Source organism: Gymnoscopelus braueri, assembly GCF_963280865.1.
Source record: "Gymnoscopelus braueri genome assembly, chromosome: 18".
In the NCBI taxonomy this organism is placed as follows: domain Eukaryota; kingdom Metazoa; phylum Chordata; class Actinopteri; order Myctophiformes; family Myctophidae; genus Gymnoscopelus; species Gymnoscopelus braueri.
This window is the reverse complement of record NC_137618.1, coordinates 37,342,926-37,362,484: the sequence shown is the minus strand read 5'-3', so window position 1 is coordinate 37,362,484 and position 19,559 is coordinate 37,342,926. Positions and strand designations below refer to the sequence as shown.

General features: G+C 40.4%; 1 protein-coding gene across 1 annotated transcript; it reads left to right on the top strand.

Moving 5' to 3' along the window:
• Positions 1-4,488: 4,488 nt before the first annotated feature.
• On the top strand, positions 4,489-5,412 carry cdk5r2b (cyclin dependent kinase 5, regulatory subunit 2b (p39); the record flags this gene model as incomplete). Its single annotated transcript, XM_080457244.1, has 1 exon — positions 4,489-5,412. One exon carries the CDS (start codon positions 4,489-4,491, stop codon positions 5,410-5,412), a length of 924 nt encoding a protein of 307 aa, XP_080313370.1.
• Positions 5,413-19,559: the final 14,147 nt, after the last annotated feature.

The window sequence follows — 19,559 nt, the reverse complement described above, 5'->3', positions numbered from 1 at the left end:
ACAAAGGGCATTCATCAATAAGAGAGCAAAAAAAAAACTTTGATTATTCCACTGTCATGCCATGCCTGCTCCATTTTGTTTGATTCAAAAGTGTTTGGATTGATTAATCTGATTCATGGTTTCTTAGATCAAACATGAACATGATCAAACACAGGATGAGAAGCTGCTGATAGCCATCCATTCCAGAGTTCAATGGACACTATTAGAAGCCAAGCGCTTCACACTTTCTGGGTATTTCCAGGAGCCAGGGGTTTTATCCAGGTGGCAATCCACATTTAATTATGTAAAGTTTTACCTCTTCTACTCAACTCTGTCTACATTTGATGACATTTTCTTCAGGTGTGAATTGCCATTGATTACTCTCAACAATGATGATGAATGACATGTGGCAGTGATTATGATGGAGCTGTTGCTTTTGACATTATTGATGCCGAAGATGATGACAGAGAGGGGGATGTTGATATTGATATTGTTACATTGACTTTTTGAATTTGGATCATTGACTGATTTAAATTTGGATCAGGACCACTACACCAGTGTAAGTGTTAGAATCTGCAGTACCTCTAATCGCTGGAACAGTGGAGAGTGACACACACATAGAAAACCAATGATGCATATGTTCTTAATACTTATAAAGCAACAAGGACATATCCCATCTTCCAAGTAAAGTGTCAACTTTTGAATAAAAAAAAAAAAACCAATATATTTATTGCCATTTTTCATTTTTATAAAACATGACACTAGTATGACTCTTTATACAATGGCTATATGCGCAAACAAAAAACATAAAATAAAATAAAACCACAAACTAAACTACAAAAGCAAATACAATCATAAGCATAATTTTCTTCCCACATTACAGCATAATACGGGTCCTAAAGGATTGTCTTCCATAAAATGTATGATAAACTGTCCCCATATGTCTTTAATGGCAAAAGACAATTCTCTGTACCGTTGCCTGATGTCTGACTTATCTGGGTTTTTCCAAAAGAGTGCAATTGTATGTTTAGCCTGGAGAAGAGAGTATACTCTTTTTTTATTACTATTAACTTCTCAGGAAATATGGCCAGAATGTATCTAATTTTCTAGTTTGTAAACTAGACAAGCTGGACAGGCCCTTCCTTTTTCAGAGGGGGGCGGGGGGGTCGCCTACGGACTAGAAACATATCCATCCATATTTTCTAGACTCAACATCATGGTCAGGTTTCCCTTTTTTTGTTCTTTTTTGCTCTCCCAAACTGAGTGGTTATCAGCTGGGAGGAAATACGACCTGGACTGGTACGTAGGCCTGACCCCCTCTGTGCTCGTGGCTGGTCCCGGAGGCTACGTCCTCGTCAGGTCCTTGAAAGTAGTGTTGTTGTACGGGGACCCATTTTGCTCAGTAGTGCTACTAGTGGACAAAAACTCTGCAGTTTCACTTTAAAATCAAGAACCATTCACCAACAATCAGTGTTTGTGTATTGAGCTGCATTTGAGCTTATACATAGTGTACATACAGCACATGCACATTTTGTGCAGCCACCGGAAGATATAACATCAAAACAGGAGCTCGCCACCTTTTCTATGACCATTCACCCAAACTACAAAGCCCTTCCTGAAAACTATTTCAATGAGAAGATTAAGTGATAGTCATGTACTGTAGCTGACTGAGCAGTGCAAGTTGGCTGATATGTGACTGCTACTATACTGAGCAGCCTTAGAGGTTAATTGGATCAGAGACATGCATACAGAGTCAGTGGTCACTTGGATTAGAACTTAGCTGCCTGCACAGACTTACTACTGCAAACAGTCCCACAATTGGGGTGTACATATACAGTGGAATAAACAACTGCAAATAAAAGAATCACAATAGTGATGTAAACATCCACAAAAAAAAACTCTTGGCCTAGGGAAATATTTACACCCCGTTTCAGCCTTGAAGGATCTTTTTTATAATACCATTGATTTGGGATCTGGCTGTCTCTTTTATGCCGCCCATGCTTTATTCATAAATGTACAGTATGCCTTATGCATAAACATCCAGATCTGCCCAGCTGAAAAACCAGGTGAGACCTGTGCAGAGAGAGATCTGGATTAATTTGAAATAATGGTGCTGTTGTTAGTATTTCCCCCCCCCCCATTGTTCAGGTGAACTGGTAAGTTAAATCAAGCATAATTATCTCCACCAGGCCGGAATGGTCGGGAGGCGGAGATAATGGCTTTAAAATAATTCAGGAGGGGCCCGTTTAGCAAAAAATTACACAAATAATGAACTGATCCGAGCTGCCCCAAATTGAAGGGCACTTCCCAAGACAGTCTGTCATTGTGCTTAATTAAAAAAAAAAAATATATATATATATATATATATATATATATATATATATATATATATATATATATATATATATATATATATATATATATATATATATATATATATATATATATATATATATATATATTGTTAGGGGGTGGGGTATAAGGGCCACCAGAACAGTTTCAATTTTTGCACAACCAAATTCTTCAATGTGCATTTGTCTCTTTAATTGAGGGGGTTATGCACTGCAACCCTACTATAACATCCCTCTGTATGTAGTTGTTCTTGCTGACAGTCTGATCACATCCTTCACTGACATTAACAGTCACCTGAGTAGTTGCTCTTCTATTTTTCCTTACATATCGCACTTGAACAAGCATCACAGCCATCGAATCTGAGCTTTCAACAACTATTTCCATTTACTGATTTCTTTCCCATAAATTGAAATGCAGATGTCACTTTAGTCACTGTTCCTATGGAAACACTAGCTAGTCAGTTGAGCAGTCGTTGTGGCTGGAGATCCTTCCATCTGTGCCCCAATTAAAAGCCATCTTTCAAAGTCACTTAGATCTTTTCCTCTTGCCATCTTGATCCAAATGTGGGCCTGCTCAGCATTTTTACTCACCTGCTGTGTTCTCAGCCAACTCTCTGTCAATACTGTTGGGAAATCCCTGCGGGACAACTTTTTTTGTTCACCGGGGCAGATTTCTAAAGGGGTACGTGTAATCTTGGATGTTGTTCAAGTTCTTCTCAAGCCACACAGCAGATTTTGACATGAATGTCAAATCAACTTGGTGGAAGTAGGATCCAGCAACGAGAAGCCCCAAAAGTACAAGCATGTGACACTATTGCATTCTAGTGATATGGTCATTAAACTGTATCAATTAATGCACGTTCTTATTATACCATTCATTAAGGCAATAGGTTCATAATCATATATTTCACCACAGTAGACACAGTCCTTATTTGCAAGTAAACAGTATTGCTAGGTCTGTGTCCTTGTTTAGAGCAATGTTATATATTTATTCAAATTTTGATAAAAAAATACATTTCTCATTGTCTTTAAGAATAAATAAGGCTATGTGATAAACAAAATCTTGCACCATAACCTCGGGCACAGCATAGCTCATATGCCTGCCCTTGGATATAGGCCTACTCGGACAACAGCTAATGCCCGGTGATAATTTATATTCTATAGCCTATATAATACAACTATATGAATTCTATATAGTTTTATTAACGTTGTATAGCTGCCCAGTGTGCAGTGGTAAAGCTCAATTTTGCTAATGGAGACAAAAAGTTTGGACAGCATGCACCCTTTGGCACCTTCGGTGCCCAATGCCAAGCTTTTTCACAAAGTGGATGTAAAATAATTTCTCTCATAAGCAAAAGAAAAGCTTTAATCTTTGGCAAATGTGAAGTTTAGGCTTAGGAGGTCTATTATGCAACCTACTGTACACACTAGCCTACATCTTCAGGGGGGTTCTCTCAACAACTGAAAGTCAAGGAAACCTTAAGCACATTATATAAGCCTATGCTTGTTATGTCTGTCATGGTGTAGAGAGACTAAAGACCATAATGCTTCAAGTTTAAATCAAGGTAATTAACTGGACTGCTACCTGGAATAGCTCAGCCCTTACCCTGCCTGCATCTAAAAATGGCAACCTAACCTATAACTAAAAAAACTGCAGCCAGTCAAATGAGTCAGTCATTGATTGTAGCTCTCATTGGTTCAGCTGGCTGTCAGTCAGGTGGGAGCCAATGGCTGGACTCTCTGAAACGCTGGACCCGAGGAGGATGCCGTTTATCGAATTATCCCCTTCACTTTCGGGTGTCTGTATCAGTGTCTCAAGTGGAGCTGGACGGAGGGTGCTGTGTGCGCATGCCGAGACGAGGCGCAACTGCGGGGAAATGAGCCGTTTGGTTGCAGCGAATAACGCGTCTCTTGGAATTGACCTTACATCACAGAATACGCTCTGTTTATTTCTCAGCCGCTGAAGAGGAACGACCACCAAAACGGACATAAGACGTGGTCGGTCGGGTTGAATGTGTTGCCGTGACTCGCACCGCCTCCTCCTCCTCCACCTGCAGCTGCAGAGCCGCGCTCACGACTCTTACAGAAGAACGCACGCTCAAGGCAACAGCAGCCGTCGTTATTAGGCTACCCGGTTCGGTCGATCTCGGTCGCAAACATGGGAACTGTACTCTCTCTCTCCCCGACGGGGAAGAAGGGGGCTATAATGGACCTCGAAGCGTCCAAGGAAAACGGAGGCAACCATAAAAGCGACAAGATCAAACGGCACTCGATGATCGTCTCCACGCTCACGTGGAAGAGGCTGGTGCCCAATGCCAAGAAGAAAAGTGCCAAGAAAGTCAACCCGACGACGAACGCCCCCGTGCCGCCGGCCATCAACCAGGTGGCTCAGCTCAACAACGAGAACCTGAAGAAATCGCACCAAAACGAAGAGAAGAAACCCAAAGCGCCCATTCCCGTGCCCGTCCCCACGGTTCCGCCCCAGAACCTCCCTCCTCCGCCCGCACCGACCCAGGCGGCGGTCGTGGGCCAAAACGGGAAGCTTTCCACGGTCCAGAAGCAGCCCAGCAGCCTCTCTCTCCTCTCCCCGAGGCGGGTGGTGATCCAGGCCTCCACCGGGGAGCTGCTGCGCTGCCTGGGGAGCTTCATGTGCCGGAGATGCCACAAGGTGAAGGAGCTAACGAGCGGGGACGTGATTCTGTGGTTTCGCAACGTCGATCGCATTCTCCTGATCCAGGGCTGGCAGGACCAAGGGTTTATCACGCCGGCCAACCTGGTGTTCGTGTATCTGCTCTGCCAGGACGCCGTGACGGACGATATTGACAGTGCGAACGAGCTGCACGGCACCTTTCTGAGTTGTCTCTATCTCGCCTACTCCTACATGGGCAACGAGATCTCCTACCCGCTCAAGCCGTTCATGATCGAGGCCAACAGGGACGTTTTCTGGGAGAGGTCGCTCAGCATCATCAGCAGGATGAGTGGCAAAATGCTGCTGTTGAATTCAGACCCGCACTTTTTCACCGAGGTATTTCAGGACCTCAAAAACCAACAAGAGATCAATGATTCAAATCTGGACCGTTGATTAAGTCTTGGGGGAGAGAAAATGGTAATGTTTTTTTTCTAGGAATATCTCAAAATCCCTGGATGGTGATTTTGAATGTAAATGCTCATGTCGAGGGTGTCCACCTTTTCCATTAGAATATATCTACGTCTAAACCATGCAGGCTTTTAGGCCTATTTCAAGATGGTGTTTAGACTGCAGTTTAGGAGACATCGTTCACTGCATGCCAACAGTACACGAAATATCTCCCCGATTTGTAATCCTTTGATTGAAATTGAGACAACCGTGAATGGTTTGTAAGCTACACCTGTAAAATATCTCCAATCGATCAAACGCGATTGAAGTCATTCAGTCAGTCTTTAAACAATCATGTCCAGAGATAATTAACGATTAGCCTACTTTGGGCTTTAACTAAGTGGATGCTCAAGTTGATGCGAGTTTCTTTAGGAACGAGAATAGCAACAGGCATGCTTTTTTGGGACAGACGGAGCTGTCCAGGGTGCTGACCTGTGAAGGTGATTATAGCCCCTTGTCCCTCCTGGACATGCTATGTATACTGTAGGACATTACCACTGCAGGGCCAAATGATACGTAACGGGGCCAAAGCCAACTTAATATAAAATATAATAGATGCTTATAACAGCTTAGTTGTCAACAGAGGAATAAGTTACACATTTTAACCCATATTCCAACTCATAAATTATCTCTGATGGTGAGATGCAACAGGTATCAGAGAAACTGTGTTTTAGGTTTCAAGTGAAATAATAAATAATGCACTGATGCAAAAACTGGCATATAAATTTAGATAAAAAAAATCATCACTTCTATAAAAAGTGGGTTGTTGATTCAGTGATACAATGAGAGATTGTGAGCGGTTAAAATGTATATGGATGTATGTATATAAATTATAGCTATTGAAGGGGAATGGCATACCCCTTCAATATCCCACAGTCCCTTGGACTAAAAGATGAAATGAACACTGAGGATTGTAATGTGTATAATCTGCCAATGGCCTCTGAAATGTATTGTTTTGAAGATGGAAGGGAAGGGAAAGATTCAGGACTGTATAGCATAGGAATGTATTGTTTTGTTTTTGTTTTATTCAAGAGATTATATTATCTGATGTGCCAACTATGAAATACTCTGGGCCTGAAAATAAGGTTTACATGTAAATACCCTGGTATAAAGCTGATTTTCTTTTTATATTTGCTCCTTATTTATATTTTTTCTCTGCCTGTTTCAATGGTGTTTGTGTATGTTGTAGCTAAAGCATAACAAAAGCAAAAGTTTGTTGGTTGAATGTTATATTTGCCCTATTCTGTAAATGTACAGTGGAACCAAGCTTGCAGGGTTCAATTCACCTTAAATTCAGTCGACGCATTATTATCATTATTATTATTACTCTCCTTAAAACACTGATGGTATTGTAAAACTCTTGGCATGGAAAGTGTCTTATATTCATAAATAGATGACAGCAAAAGTTCTGTCATTAGGAAAATCAATTGCAGTTTCTATTTGCTGGAAGTGAATTGACCTCCCACCCAGACACCAAGCTTTTAGGGCGACCCTGGTAGTTGTAATTGGGTCTACTACGGTCCTCATAATGTGACCATTGCCATGCTGTGACGTGAGCCTGCTACTTGGACAGTGGACTATGATGCTGCTACAGTATTTTGCACAGCTGTGATCAAACAGTGAATAAAACTCTTATTGTCTTGCACAGTGATATAATGTAATGGTCATAATGCTAGTGTTTGCGTCTGGACACTAGAGTGTTCCCTTAAGGCTTTGCAGTTGTCACAATTCCTATTACTGGATAACATCAATGAATAAGACAGAACAACATTCATACTGTATGTCACCCACAGACAATGATATGTATTAAGTGTTCAGTTCAACTCATGTGAAACTTTTTTTGTGTTATAGGTTCAGAACAATGAGAATGCATTCTGGCATTCACCACATTGAGCGTTCATTCAATCTACATGTTAATGAATGGAGAATGCAGTACTGTACTTGTTTATGATGACTAAGAAAATAAATACAACTTTAGAAATACATTCATTGACTAATATTTCTTGTATCCATTTCAACTGGTCTCACCTTTGTAATCTGACTCAGGCCAAGAGTGTGTATCTGTGCATGCATCTATACTGTATGTATTTGCAAATGTGTGCCTGTGTACATGTTTGTGTGACTTGTGTACACGATTATCTCTGTTCAGTAACAGTTTGCTGAGGTGGTGATGAACTTGGACAGCCTCTTAACCACTCTCATCACCCACTAATCCATTGACTTTTGGGAACACTTAAGACATGGTTATGCAATGTAAATGCCTCCATGGAGAATAGGATAACTGCGCACATGCACTGGCTGCAACTGTAAGATAGCCCTTAGGCATAACAGTCCTTGGTGTAATATTCACGTTCAAATGCTATTGGCCAAGTTTGTCACAGAGATTAATTCTGCAATTTGTCCTCCAATATGCCACAGTTGATGCAGTGATGTGGCGTATATTGGCGTATATAGAAGACATATTTGGTATCTCATTAACTGCCCTGGGAAATCCAAATTGGGGCCATGCACTACAATGTAAACAGTCAAGTAAAATTCAAAAACAAGAAAATGTTAATCAGTAGTTATAAGCTACCTTTCAATCTGTCATAGTGATATATTTTCTGTGACAGAGTCAAAATATAGGACAACAATAGTCTGAAAATAAATAAAAAAGCTTCAAGATTAAAGTGAGATTTGATCAGGTGAAATTCTTACCATACCATACAGGTATGCTAATACAACAATTACCTCATGCAGTGGGGTTTATGTTTCAAATATTTTGACATTGAATATGCATTTTGAGATGGGCTTGTTTTATCTGCTAAGCTCTTAAACAACTTTAATAGTACAAGTAACATTCTGTCATGAAAGAGTAGCTTTCACCTGCAAGGTCTTTACAGTGCATTACATTTATGTGTGTATAGGACAGCAGAGGGGTTTCCTTCTGTTTTTGTGAATTGAACACGTGGGCCCGAGGTTTCCTTCACTTGATTGGTTGGAATTTGCTGCAGTCTCCGATAGAACCGTGTCTCTATCTCCCTCCTTCCATCGCTCTCTCCCTCTCCCTTCCCCCTAAACCTGATTTTTGCTTTGTTGTACGACGGTGTTGCACGCCGAAAATAGACGATCTACAACCTCACAATGCATCGCATCCGCAGGACGTTGTGAGCTTGTAGATCAACTATTTTTGCCACGTGACACTGTCATATGACGGAGCATAAATTAGGCATTACAGGGACACATTTCTTTATCCTTGTAGAGCAGTGAAAGAGAAATGCACTGACAGAGTAAGGGAGAGAGACAGAAAGACAGTGTGTGTGAGAGAGAGACAGGCAGACAGAGGGAGCTGGGCAACAGACAGTGAAACAAGGTGCTAGAAAGCTGTTGGGAGTCTGATAAGTGTGAAGAAAGAATATAGAGAATGTATTGATTGAAGATAGACAATGTCATACCAATCCAGTGCAAATAAAGTGCATGGATATATCTTAATTTCAATGATCTCCATGGGAAAGATTGCATTTTATACAAGTAACTTCTCATTATGTATGGTAAATTGTTAGTGTGGAAGTCTAACTGTTGATTAGTTCAGTTTTACTTGAATGTGTTCTGCTCTTAAAGATGATACATCATCAGCTGATCATTTGCTGTGGTACAGAGCACAGTGCAACATGGATTTTCTTTTTAACCCATTTGTGCTTTCCTATTTGTCTGATAGTATACATTTGTTTAACAAGCTACTTGAAGGGAAAGTTCACTTGTTCTCCTATTATGCACTTTACAAACATCTGCCTCATGAATTAACCCCTTCCATGTATGTTAATGGAAGGGGGAAAACCCCATCAATGTCTCCTCTCAATTCCTTTCACTAGTTTGATTCATGATGATGTGAACTTTTCGCCCAGGAGCAAAGTTATGTAATACCGCGGCTCGCCTCGGTACATGGATCTTCTTTTCATTATTAAGATTCACCACAGGTCTGCTGTCCGTCTGTCTGCCAGCAGGCTTTCTGCATTCTTCTCGGCTGGTCTCTATGGCAACGGGTAGGTAAGTGAATGAGAGTTGGACACAGTGCGCTGTGCGTGGGCTGAGCCACTGCAGGGCCCACACACACTCACACACTGCAGTGATCAATAACACTAGCGGGCATGCGCACACACACACACACACACACACACACACACACACACACACACACACACACACACACACACACACACACACACATACTTATGCAGAGGCTGAGGTATACATACAGTGTGATTATGTGGTGATTAGTGGTTGATTATTTATTTTTCAGGTTAGTTTAGTCCTGTATGTCTTGTTTTATTGCTCACTATCCGTAGGGCTGACCTGGATACATTTCACTGCATTTTAGAAAATACTACTAAAAAAATACTAAAATACAAAAACAATTATGTGACGAATAAAGGTTGATTGATACATGGAACTATAGATACATCAGATACACACACACACACACACACACACACACACACACACACACACACACACACACACACGCACACACACACACATTTTCTTAGCCATGTATATTGCCCTAGTTCTTGTTAAACTACTTGTGAAAAAAAAGAAACATACTCAAAGGTTCCCTAGCTAAAGCACAATGTGTGGGACTGTGAGGTGCATTACTTCTAAGCTAGCAGCCTAGCTGAACCAAAACCTATTGTCCACTGTGGACATACAGGTCTTCGAGAAAGACATAAGGTGTTACACTACAGTGCAGTTTTGTCTGACTCTGTGTTGTCTTTAAAAGGGACATGGTGTATGAAAGACAAAGTAATGCAATGCAAAAGGAAGGTGCCTTTCACAGAATATAATTATGAAAAGTCACCATGGGAGCATTTGTGAGCATGCTAATGCATTTTAATGGTGTGGTTATCAACCATGTCTCAAAATAGCATGTAAGTCATAGTGAGGATCAATTATAACTATTTGGAAGGACTTGAGGTTTTTAAATGAGTTGTACAGTGTATACTGTACAGTATGTGAAGCCCCTTGACTTGCACACAAAAAAGCTAATGGCATTATACCTCAAAACCAGTACAATTTCGATGGAATAAATAGGATGGCCATTAAAATTCTTGAACCCATTTAGAGTTTACATCTCTGATACAGAACTGGCAGACTAGACTGGGTCCCCACTGAATATATGCTGTACTATTTTTAATCAAGCACGTTATTATGTAGCCTACTTCTGATGTGTTTTATGTGTAGTGTACTGTCATTTTTATTACTGCTGTTGTCTCACATCTCAATGGGAAGTCAAATAGATTAATAAAACTTTACTTGACTTTACTTTTCTTTATATATATATATATATATATATATATATATATATATATATATATATATATATATATATATATATATATATATATATATATATATAATGTGACCTGACCAAACATCCTAGAAATAAGTAGTATTGTTTCCACCATTACAAGTGCTTTCATATTCATGATTACACTTGATGATTTTTAAATATCGTCAGTCAGTCCAGTTCAGGGTAAATAGGATCTAAATTGGACTAGATAAACAACCTGCAGGGATTAAATATCTATTTTTTCTGCCTTCGTGCTACGTACAGTACTACATAACCGCCCTGCTAATCTCTTCAAGTCATTAACCCAGTAATGAGTTACAGTGAGAGGGGACAGCTACAGACGCGTTGAATCAGGCTTAGTAGGGGCTAGAGTTAACTCACCATGCTCACTGCAGGTATTATTGAAAGTTTAATGATTGCTAAAGAGTATTAAGTCAAGTTAAAGCTGCACTATGTAACTTTCCTCTTCCACCCCGGATTTGAACCCTGTGTCCTGCGCAAGTGCTGAATTGTTTTAACATTGAGCTAATAGAGCCGACCTGCTTGCCCAGGGGATGAATTGAATCTTGACCGTCAGGTCAAACTTTGTGTCAGCTCCTGTGTCTAGGTGAGACATGACCTTTGACACGATCGAAATGTCTCAATAGAAGAGCAGGGAGACAAAATACAACCACCCCAATAGTATAAGTTATATTGAATTAACATACTCCACAGATTAGGCAAAATTACATAATTTTAAAAAAGTATAGTTTTTCATTATAATTGTACAGTGAAGTGTATATATATCTTACACATTTTCCTTGCACTGTATTTATAGGTCCTTTTGTATGCATTCCATCTTCAGTAGGAACAATCACATGAATACTGTTCCAGTGACATAGTTAATGTAAGCCTTTTAACCCTTCGTTCTCACCTGCAAGTATATAGACCAAAGCTACAACGCATTATTCTGAAAAGAAAAGAACCAAACAATGCATTAATACTTAATAATAATGGGACATACAGTATGTCACAAATCTATTTTGACACCACCAAGGCAGTCATCTGCAGATACCAGTCATGATGCCCTAGATAGAGAATTTCGCAGTAGCCTACAAACCCTATTTCCAAAGCAATATAAACAGTATAGAACTAGGCTGCCTTTACACCTCCAGGTATAATCCTGAGCTAGGACATTACTTCAAACTCAATTGTTTGTGCATACTGTAGGTGCCGTGCAGGCACACCAAATTAGGTTGACGCCTCAGCCTGCACCTTAGTGAAAAAGGGCTATCCTCTGTTACAAGCCTACAGTATGTACAGCATGAATGTTGGGATCTTCAACCAATGTAGCACTTACAGACCATAATATGGGACAACATAGAGAATGCATGAGAAATAGGCAGCTTGCCATTTGACTGAGGATGGAGAGGGACCTGGATCTAATATAGTATTTAGTGCTAGGTTTAATTTAATCATGGGCTGTTTATTTACAGTACTCCTACCTGGTATAATATTTGATATCTTCATGCAATATGAAACAGACCAAGAGAAACATTACTGACTAATTAATTCATGATTCCAGACACCTACACAATGTTCATGTTTTTGTGCTTGCTGTCAGTAAATCACTTCACGCTGCATTATTCATCCCTTCCATGTTATGCAACCACCAAAACTCCACACCCCTACTTTGGTAGTAAATGCAGACGATGCAATCACAGCCCATTATCCAAATTGACACCTGCAACCATTTTGCTCTGTCCTTGAGCTCAGAATTGTGTCACTTTTCCGGTCCCCCTGTGCATTCAGGATCTTGCTGTTAGAAGACCCGTTTTAATGCTTATTTCATCAGATTTTATTTCCTGCAGTATTCTCAGGGAGTAGTTGCAGTATCTTAAGGGAGGAGGCAGCGGTGTGTCGTGGAGTAGTGTGACTTGTAAACACACACCTGGCGTCTACCCAGTATATCTAGAGTCATGTTGTGTTTGCCAATTAGTAGTGTTATATTAATATGGTTGTTTGACAATTAGCAGCTCTAGTAATGAGGTTGGGTAGATGTTATGTGCGTGGTTGGTGTTGGTTAGTTGATGTTTTTGCATGAAGTGGTGGAAAATTAACCAGTTGACCATGGTTCCCCATGGTGTCTACACTTGGTCCCCATCTTTTCCCCCTTTACACCAACTCTCTCTGCGGAAAATAGCCATGTGTCACAATGCGACATGTATGCTTGTAGATCTGCTATTTTTGCCAAATCTTCACCTATTATGTCCAGAATAGGCTAGGGTTCAAGTGCTTTAAAGTGCCATGCTCAGTGTCAGGGAAGAGAGGCCAACTATTTCACCAGAAGGTTCAGTTGGCTGTACTGGAAATGATAAGAAGAGACTCAAATCTCTGTATTTTGTAGATGAAACAAGAGTGAATTCATAGATTCCACCTGCTTGAAACCTCTGAATGAGCACACGTGTTCACTGATACTGCATACATTTCTGTGTCTCGAATCAGAGTGAAAATCTGCACTGAACAGAACTTTCTCTCTTATTTCAGTGATCTCACAGCAGGTTACTTGGCCTTTTACACTGGGAAAACAAACGACTCTAGCAAAGAATCAAGTGAAACGAGACTCAGCAAGGTTATGAAGATATATAATGTAATCATGGTCTATGACAGTGACATTGAACAGGAACTTTGCATTAGTTGGATTTCTTCTCATTTGTGTTTCCTTTCCGAGGCTATAGTATTATCTATTTCTAGTGGCTCTGAAATGTGAGGGAAAAGTGGGTCACATGTACTGTAAATAGGTCTAAATTGTCTCTCCTTTCCTCCATTGTCTCTCTCTCACATTTCTTTTTCCCCCTCATTGCCGCTCTTTCTCCCTGCCCAATTAACCACTTAAAACCTATACTTAGGTGACCGGATTCCCAAGGGCTCTATACTAGGCCCCCTTCTGTTTTCGCTCTACGTATACTTAATAAATTCACCGAAAATAGCTGATCTACAAGCTTGCAACGTGTCGCGTTGTGACACGTTGTGAGCTTGTAGGTTGGCTATTTTTTTTTAGCAAATGTTAGCCCCATAACAGAGATGCTGGGGTTCAAATGACTGTTGATTCTCCCTCCTTTTCTCCCATCTTCCATCTCCTATCGCCTATCTCTCTCTCTCTCTCTCTCTCTCTCTCGCTCTCTCTCTCTCTCTCTCTCTCTCTCTCTCTCTCTCTCTCTCTCTCTCTCTCTCTCTCTCTCTCTCTCTCTCTTACTCTTTCTCTTTCTTCCCTTCCCTCTCACCCCTCTCTCTCTCTGTGTCTCCCGGAGCCAGTTCTATTTCAGGAGCAGGTATAGGACGGAGTGCTGTTCTAATTTAGCAGAGCCTTCATTACCACTGCTGCCGACAGGGGAGCAGGCAGAATGAGTCACCGACTGCACTGCACTGTTTTCACACCAAGCCCACTGACTTCTACCCTGTATTCTAATAATGTACTCAGGAGGGGGGTGATTTAAGTAGAGATTTAAGGGGCTTTTAGTGCCTTCCCCTTGTTAACACAGGTTGTCAAATTTGTCCCTCTTTATAACCATCATACAGCACAGTCTGAATGAATCATCCACCAAATGCAGCTCTTGGAAAAGGTGATTAAATCCCCATGTAAACGCCCTCATTTTTGCACTGACAGCGATTGATTTAACACTCTTATGTATTCAGCTTAGGATGCTGATGTTCTAATGTATACATGCTGTGCATAACTATGTCTATATGGCTCACAGATTATTTGATTATTATGAAAGGACTTCTCTACATCAGTGTCTCTAACCTTGTGGTTAGAGAGACTGTCCTACAATTGATAAGTCCCAAAGTGCAAGCCCCACTGCAGTAGTGTGTCCTTTCACTGTAAAGCATCCTTAAGGCACCTTGCCCCCATCTGCTGGAGAACAGCATCAGCTACAGTACAGAGCTAAAATAAAAATGGACCACTGTATATGGCCATTGGATTGTCCAACAAAATGCTTTTCAAATAATGTTGATGTTTGCTGATTATCAGGCTAGGATCAATTCTAATTAATAAAAAATAAAAAACTTGTTTTCAAAGATAAAGAAAACTTTATTGTCCATTAAATTGACAAAAAATAGAAATTTGTCTTTGGCACACCAGCAGTCAGTTACAACAATAAAACATTACAAAATACACAGGTGCATTAAAATACTATATAAAATGCACTTACATTAACACAACAACAGTGGTCATGAGCAGTGGTGATTAGACTATTTAAACATTTTCTTATTTAAAATGTCCACAGCAATTGGCACAAACGACGTTTTGTAACCCTTCTTTTTTGCTAATTTTGCCCTAAGCCTCCTGCCCGATGGTAACAAGTCAAATTCAGAGTAAAGAGGATGGGTAGAATCATTGTAAATCAGAATTGCTTTTTTGGTTATGGAGCGGTTGTATATGTCCTGAAGTTGCAATTGTTTGTCTCCAATGATCTTACTTGCCTGGTTGACTACCTGGGTGAGCTTGTTTTTATCTCTAACTGAGAGGTTCCCAAACCCTAAACCTTTTCTTCAAGTCAGACTGGACTCAGTGAGACGCTTTCAGGTATGAGTCCGACATTAGTCAAGTCCCAAATTCTGTTTGAGGCTAAGATTCACTGGTGCATTCTGTTCAAATAGATCGATAAATAATACAAAATAAATCTAAAGTGGTGATTGTAAGAAACTATAGTTTCTTTGCACACAATCAAAACCGAATTACACTGATTCAGTTCTAAGACCTTAATCAGGCCAATATGGTGAATATAAGCTTTATCTGGCTAGAATCCAAAGACAGCACATCTGTCTGTCTATTTATTTACTTACAGTATACAGAACATTTTGTTCAGTCATTAAGTCATTTCTTTACATCCAATCACACAGCTTTTTTATATTCATTATCCTGCTATCCTACTATCCCACTATACTATCCTATTATAATACTATTCTACTGTATACTATAGGCCTACTATAAAAAATACTATAAAAGGGAACTCTGTCTGTCTGTCCTCCGTCCATTTCTCACCTCAGTGGGGTGATCAATCGAGCTGAAATTGCAAATGGGCATTGGCAGACACCAACAAAATGGTTTTCATATAGGCAGGGACGAAGAGGATTTTTTAAATTTTTGTAAACTCATTCATTCTCATCCATTTTTCTCCTCAGTGGGTTGAACAATCAATCTGAATTTGCACATGGGCAGGGACTGACAACGCCAATTTTCCCATGCAGGGACTGATGAAGATTATTTCCCAATCTATTGCCAAGATTTGTGAGTTTGACGTTCGAGTGTCAGACACAGTATTATTGTTATTATTATGGGTATGCCTCCTGGAGGAATTTTGCGCTCTACTGAGCTCACCTTTATAGTTAGACATTGTTTCATTCTGTGCTTTCTCTCTCCTTCTCCCTCTTCGTTCTCTATTTTCTACATTCAGACTGGTGATGTTAATCCTGTGGCTTGCAGTTAAAACACCCACCTTGTGTGTTATGCAAGACCAGTACAGAGGATGAGTGCTGCTTAGCAATAATGAGCAGCAGATTAGTTGCAGAACAGATGGGGAGAGTGGACAATACATGGAGTAACATTGATGTGGATGTGACTCAATCCTGAAGAGATTCCAATGCATGTTGTTGTTAAACACAGAATATTTAGTCAGATGCTGTCTGACTAGGTGACATGTGATACATGAGTGTGTGTGTGTGTGTGTGTGTGTGTGTGTGTGTGTGTGTGTGTGTGTGTGTGTGTGTGTGTGTGTGTGTGTGTGTGTGTGTGTGTGTGTGTGTGTGTGTGTGTGTGTGCGTGGGTTTATTTTTATTAATGTTTTAATTCATTTCAGAAATAATAATTTAAAAAAAGGTTAAGATATAGAAAATAGCAGATCTACAAGCTCGCAACACACTGCAAAGCGCGCATTGTGAGCTTGTAGATCTGCTATTTTCACTAGTTTTGGTCCCGGGCAAATGTATTTTTTTTCTTTTGGGTCTTGAGCTAAAAGGTTTGGGAACCACTGGTCTATACAGTTTTAATGTGCCCTCTACCTCTGCTGCAGTCGGGTTTGCCACATAAGGTCAAAAACAAATCTGCTATTTTTGAATAGCCAAAGTATAAATGGATGAAGTGGTTAGAATGATTGTGATGCTGCCCCAGTTGATTAACACATTTTGCTGGGGACCCCCTGGAACCCCCCTCAAGGACCCCTGGGGGTCCCCGGACCCCACTTTGAGAACCAATGGAATGGAGGGATCTGCGCTGGTTCTGGTTGGAGACCAAGCAGGCTGTGAACACCAGGCTGGCCACCTGTAGCAGACATGTCAGTTTGGTCAGCCCTGCTATCTGCAGTATGGAATACCAAAAATGCCATATCTAAAAATCAAGTCTCTTAAATTATCTGCACTGAATTTGACTGTGGTGTGTAGTCATTATGACCAGAGGTGGACGAAGTACTCGACCCCAGTACTTGAGTAAGAGTACAGATACTCCTTGGTCAAATTCACTCCACTAGTAGTGGAGTAAAAGTAGCTCAGTCAAAATGTTACTCAAGTAAGAGTAAAAATGTTATTGTTTTTAAATATACTTAAGTATTCCAAAGTACATGCTTTGAAAAATACTTAAAGTACAAGTAAAAGTACATTTCTTAATTTTGATATCAATGAATTGCTGTAATGTTTTCACAATGAATTTATAGGACCTTGTAACTCTTGTTTCAGAGAAGTACTGTAACTCTCTGAAACCACATGCACTGCATGCACTGATGTGCTTGCTATTAGATGTTATACAAAGCCTTCAGAAACACCTACAAAAACATAGAAATGACTGAGGAACCACAACTAAATACTTTTACTCCTATACACCCATACAAGATGTAACAAAGAGGCGAGCGGAGGGGGAAGCCAGAAACACGGCTAGTGTGAGAGCAGAAGTTAGGCCAATTGCATTTTAGGGAAGAAAAAAAACAGCCAACCTAAAGGCCAAACCGCACCAATGCAACTAGTCGCAACTCCTTGCACCAAAACTGTTTTAAGGTCAACCACACCGATGCAACTCCTTGCATCTGCCATTGGGGTTAATAGTTGCAAGTAGTTGCAAGTAGTTGCATGTTGCAACTCCTTGCAACATGCACGGCGAAACATTGTTGTGGATGTGGAGTGGGCTTAAAAGTACTCAGTACTTTATAGCCTTCCTAGAAATATACTCGAGTAAAAGTAAAATATTTGTCTTGGAAATGTACTCAAGTAACACGTATCAAAAAAATCTAATACTCAAGTAAAGTACAGATCCTCAGAATATAGTAAATGTACTTGAGTACTGTACTTGAGTACAGATTCTGTACTCAAGTACAGTACTCAAGTACATTTACTCCGTTACTGTCCACCACTGATTATGACCATTATAACCTTAACATAATTGCACAGATTATTGCACTGTCAGACAGCAGGGCAGAGCTGAGATTGAAGGCACACAGCATCAAGCCACCCTAGACTCTACAACATGTTCCTATAGTTCCACCAACATCAAATGCACCCCCATGTTGGCCTGGGCTATACCATCACCCAACAGATTCACTATAGCCTTTTCTTTTATCAGCTCCAGTTTCAACTGTTCCACCCTAATGATTAATTTATGCTCCGTCATATGAAAAAGAGCTGATCTACAAGCTCAGCTAGGGATGCAATGATTGCGAGCTTGTGGATCGGCTATTTTGTGTGAAACCACCGTATGGCTAAGTATAAATGGGGCTTAAGTCTCTCTCCTTCTTGAACAATCTCCTATGCAGCGTCTTTCTATAGGTCATTTTGTAACTTGTTGCTTTCCAGCTCCACTGCAACTGCAACTTCTCTTTCTCCCTCTACTTAATTCATGGTTTAGAAAGCTGGTGCATTTTAGACCTCTTGGTGGTCTTAATGTCTAAGAACGTCTTTTGCCAATAAATTATGGAGGAGCCTTGAAAGAGCGAATATTGGCATAGATCAGTGGTTTTCTAACTTTTTCATGCCAAGGACCCCCAAATTGATATATTATATTTGGCCGCGGACTCCCATCTGAAAATGTTTGTGCCAGGGAACCCCAGAAGTGACGATTTGTGTTGCAAAATTCTAAAAAATTCTTCAAACACGCTCAAAATGTTCAAAAGTAGCAGATGTACAAGCTCGTGAGCTGTTGAATATCTGCTATTTTTGAATAGCCAACATATAAAATATGGATAAAAGCGTTGAAATGTATTAACACATTTTGCTGGGGACCCCCTGGAACCGCCTCAAGGACCCCTCTTTGAGAACCAATGTTATAACCAAATGCTTTCGGGCTTTTGAGGGCCTTAAAACAATTCCTGCCATAATTAATGTTCAATATGTTGGGCAAAGTTTGAATGGAAGGCGCCAGCCTTCTCATCTGGCTTCATATCAGTGTCTTACTGATATTAAATAGGTACTGTTGTATATCAAGTCACGCATACACTCAGTTGTATGCAGTAGATTCCCTAAACAAACCGCACAACACGCATCACATTTTCATGAATATATAAACTGTAACGTATTTCAATACAGAGCCATTCATTCATCCCACTGGGGGTTTATAAGCTGTGTGTGTGTGTGTGTGTGTGTGTGTGTGTGTGTGTGTGTGTGTGTGTGTGTGTGTGTGTGTGTGTGTGTGTGTGTGTGTGTGTGTGTGTGTGTGTGTGTGTGTGTGTGTGTGTGTGTGTGTGTGTGTGTGTGTGTGTGTGTGTGACATGCATATCAATGAGTCGCTATTGACAATGAGGCAACT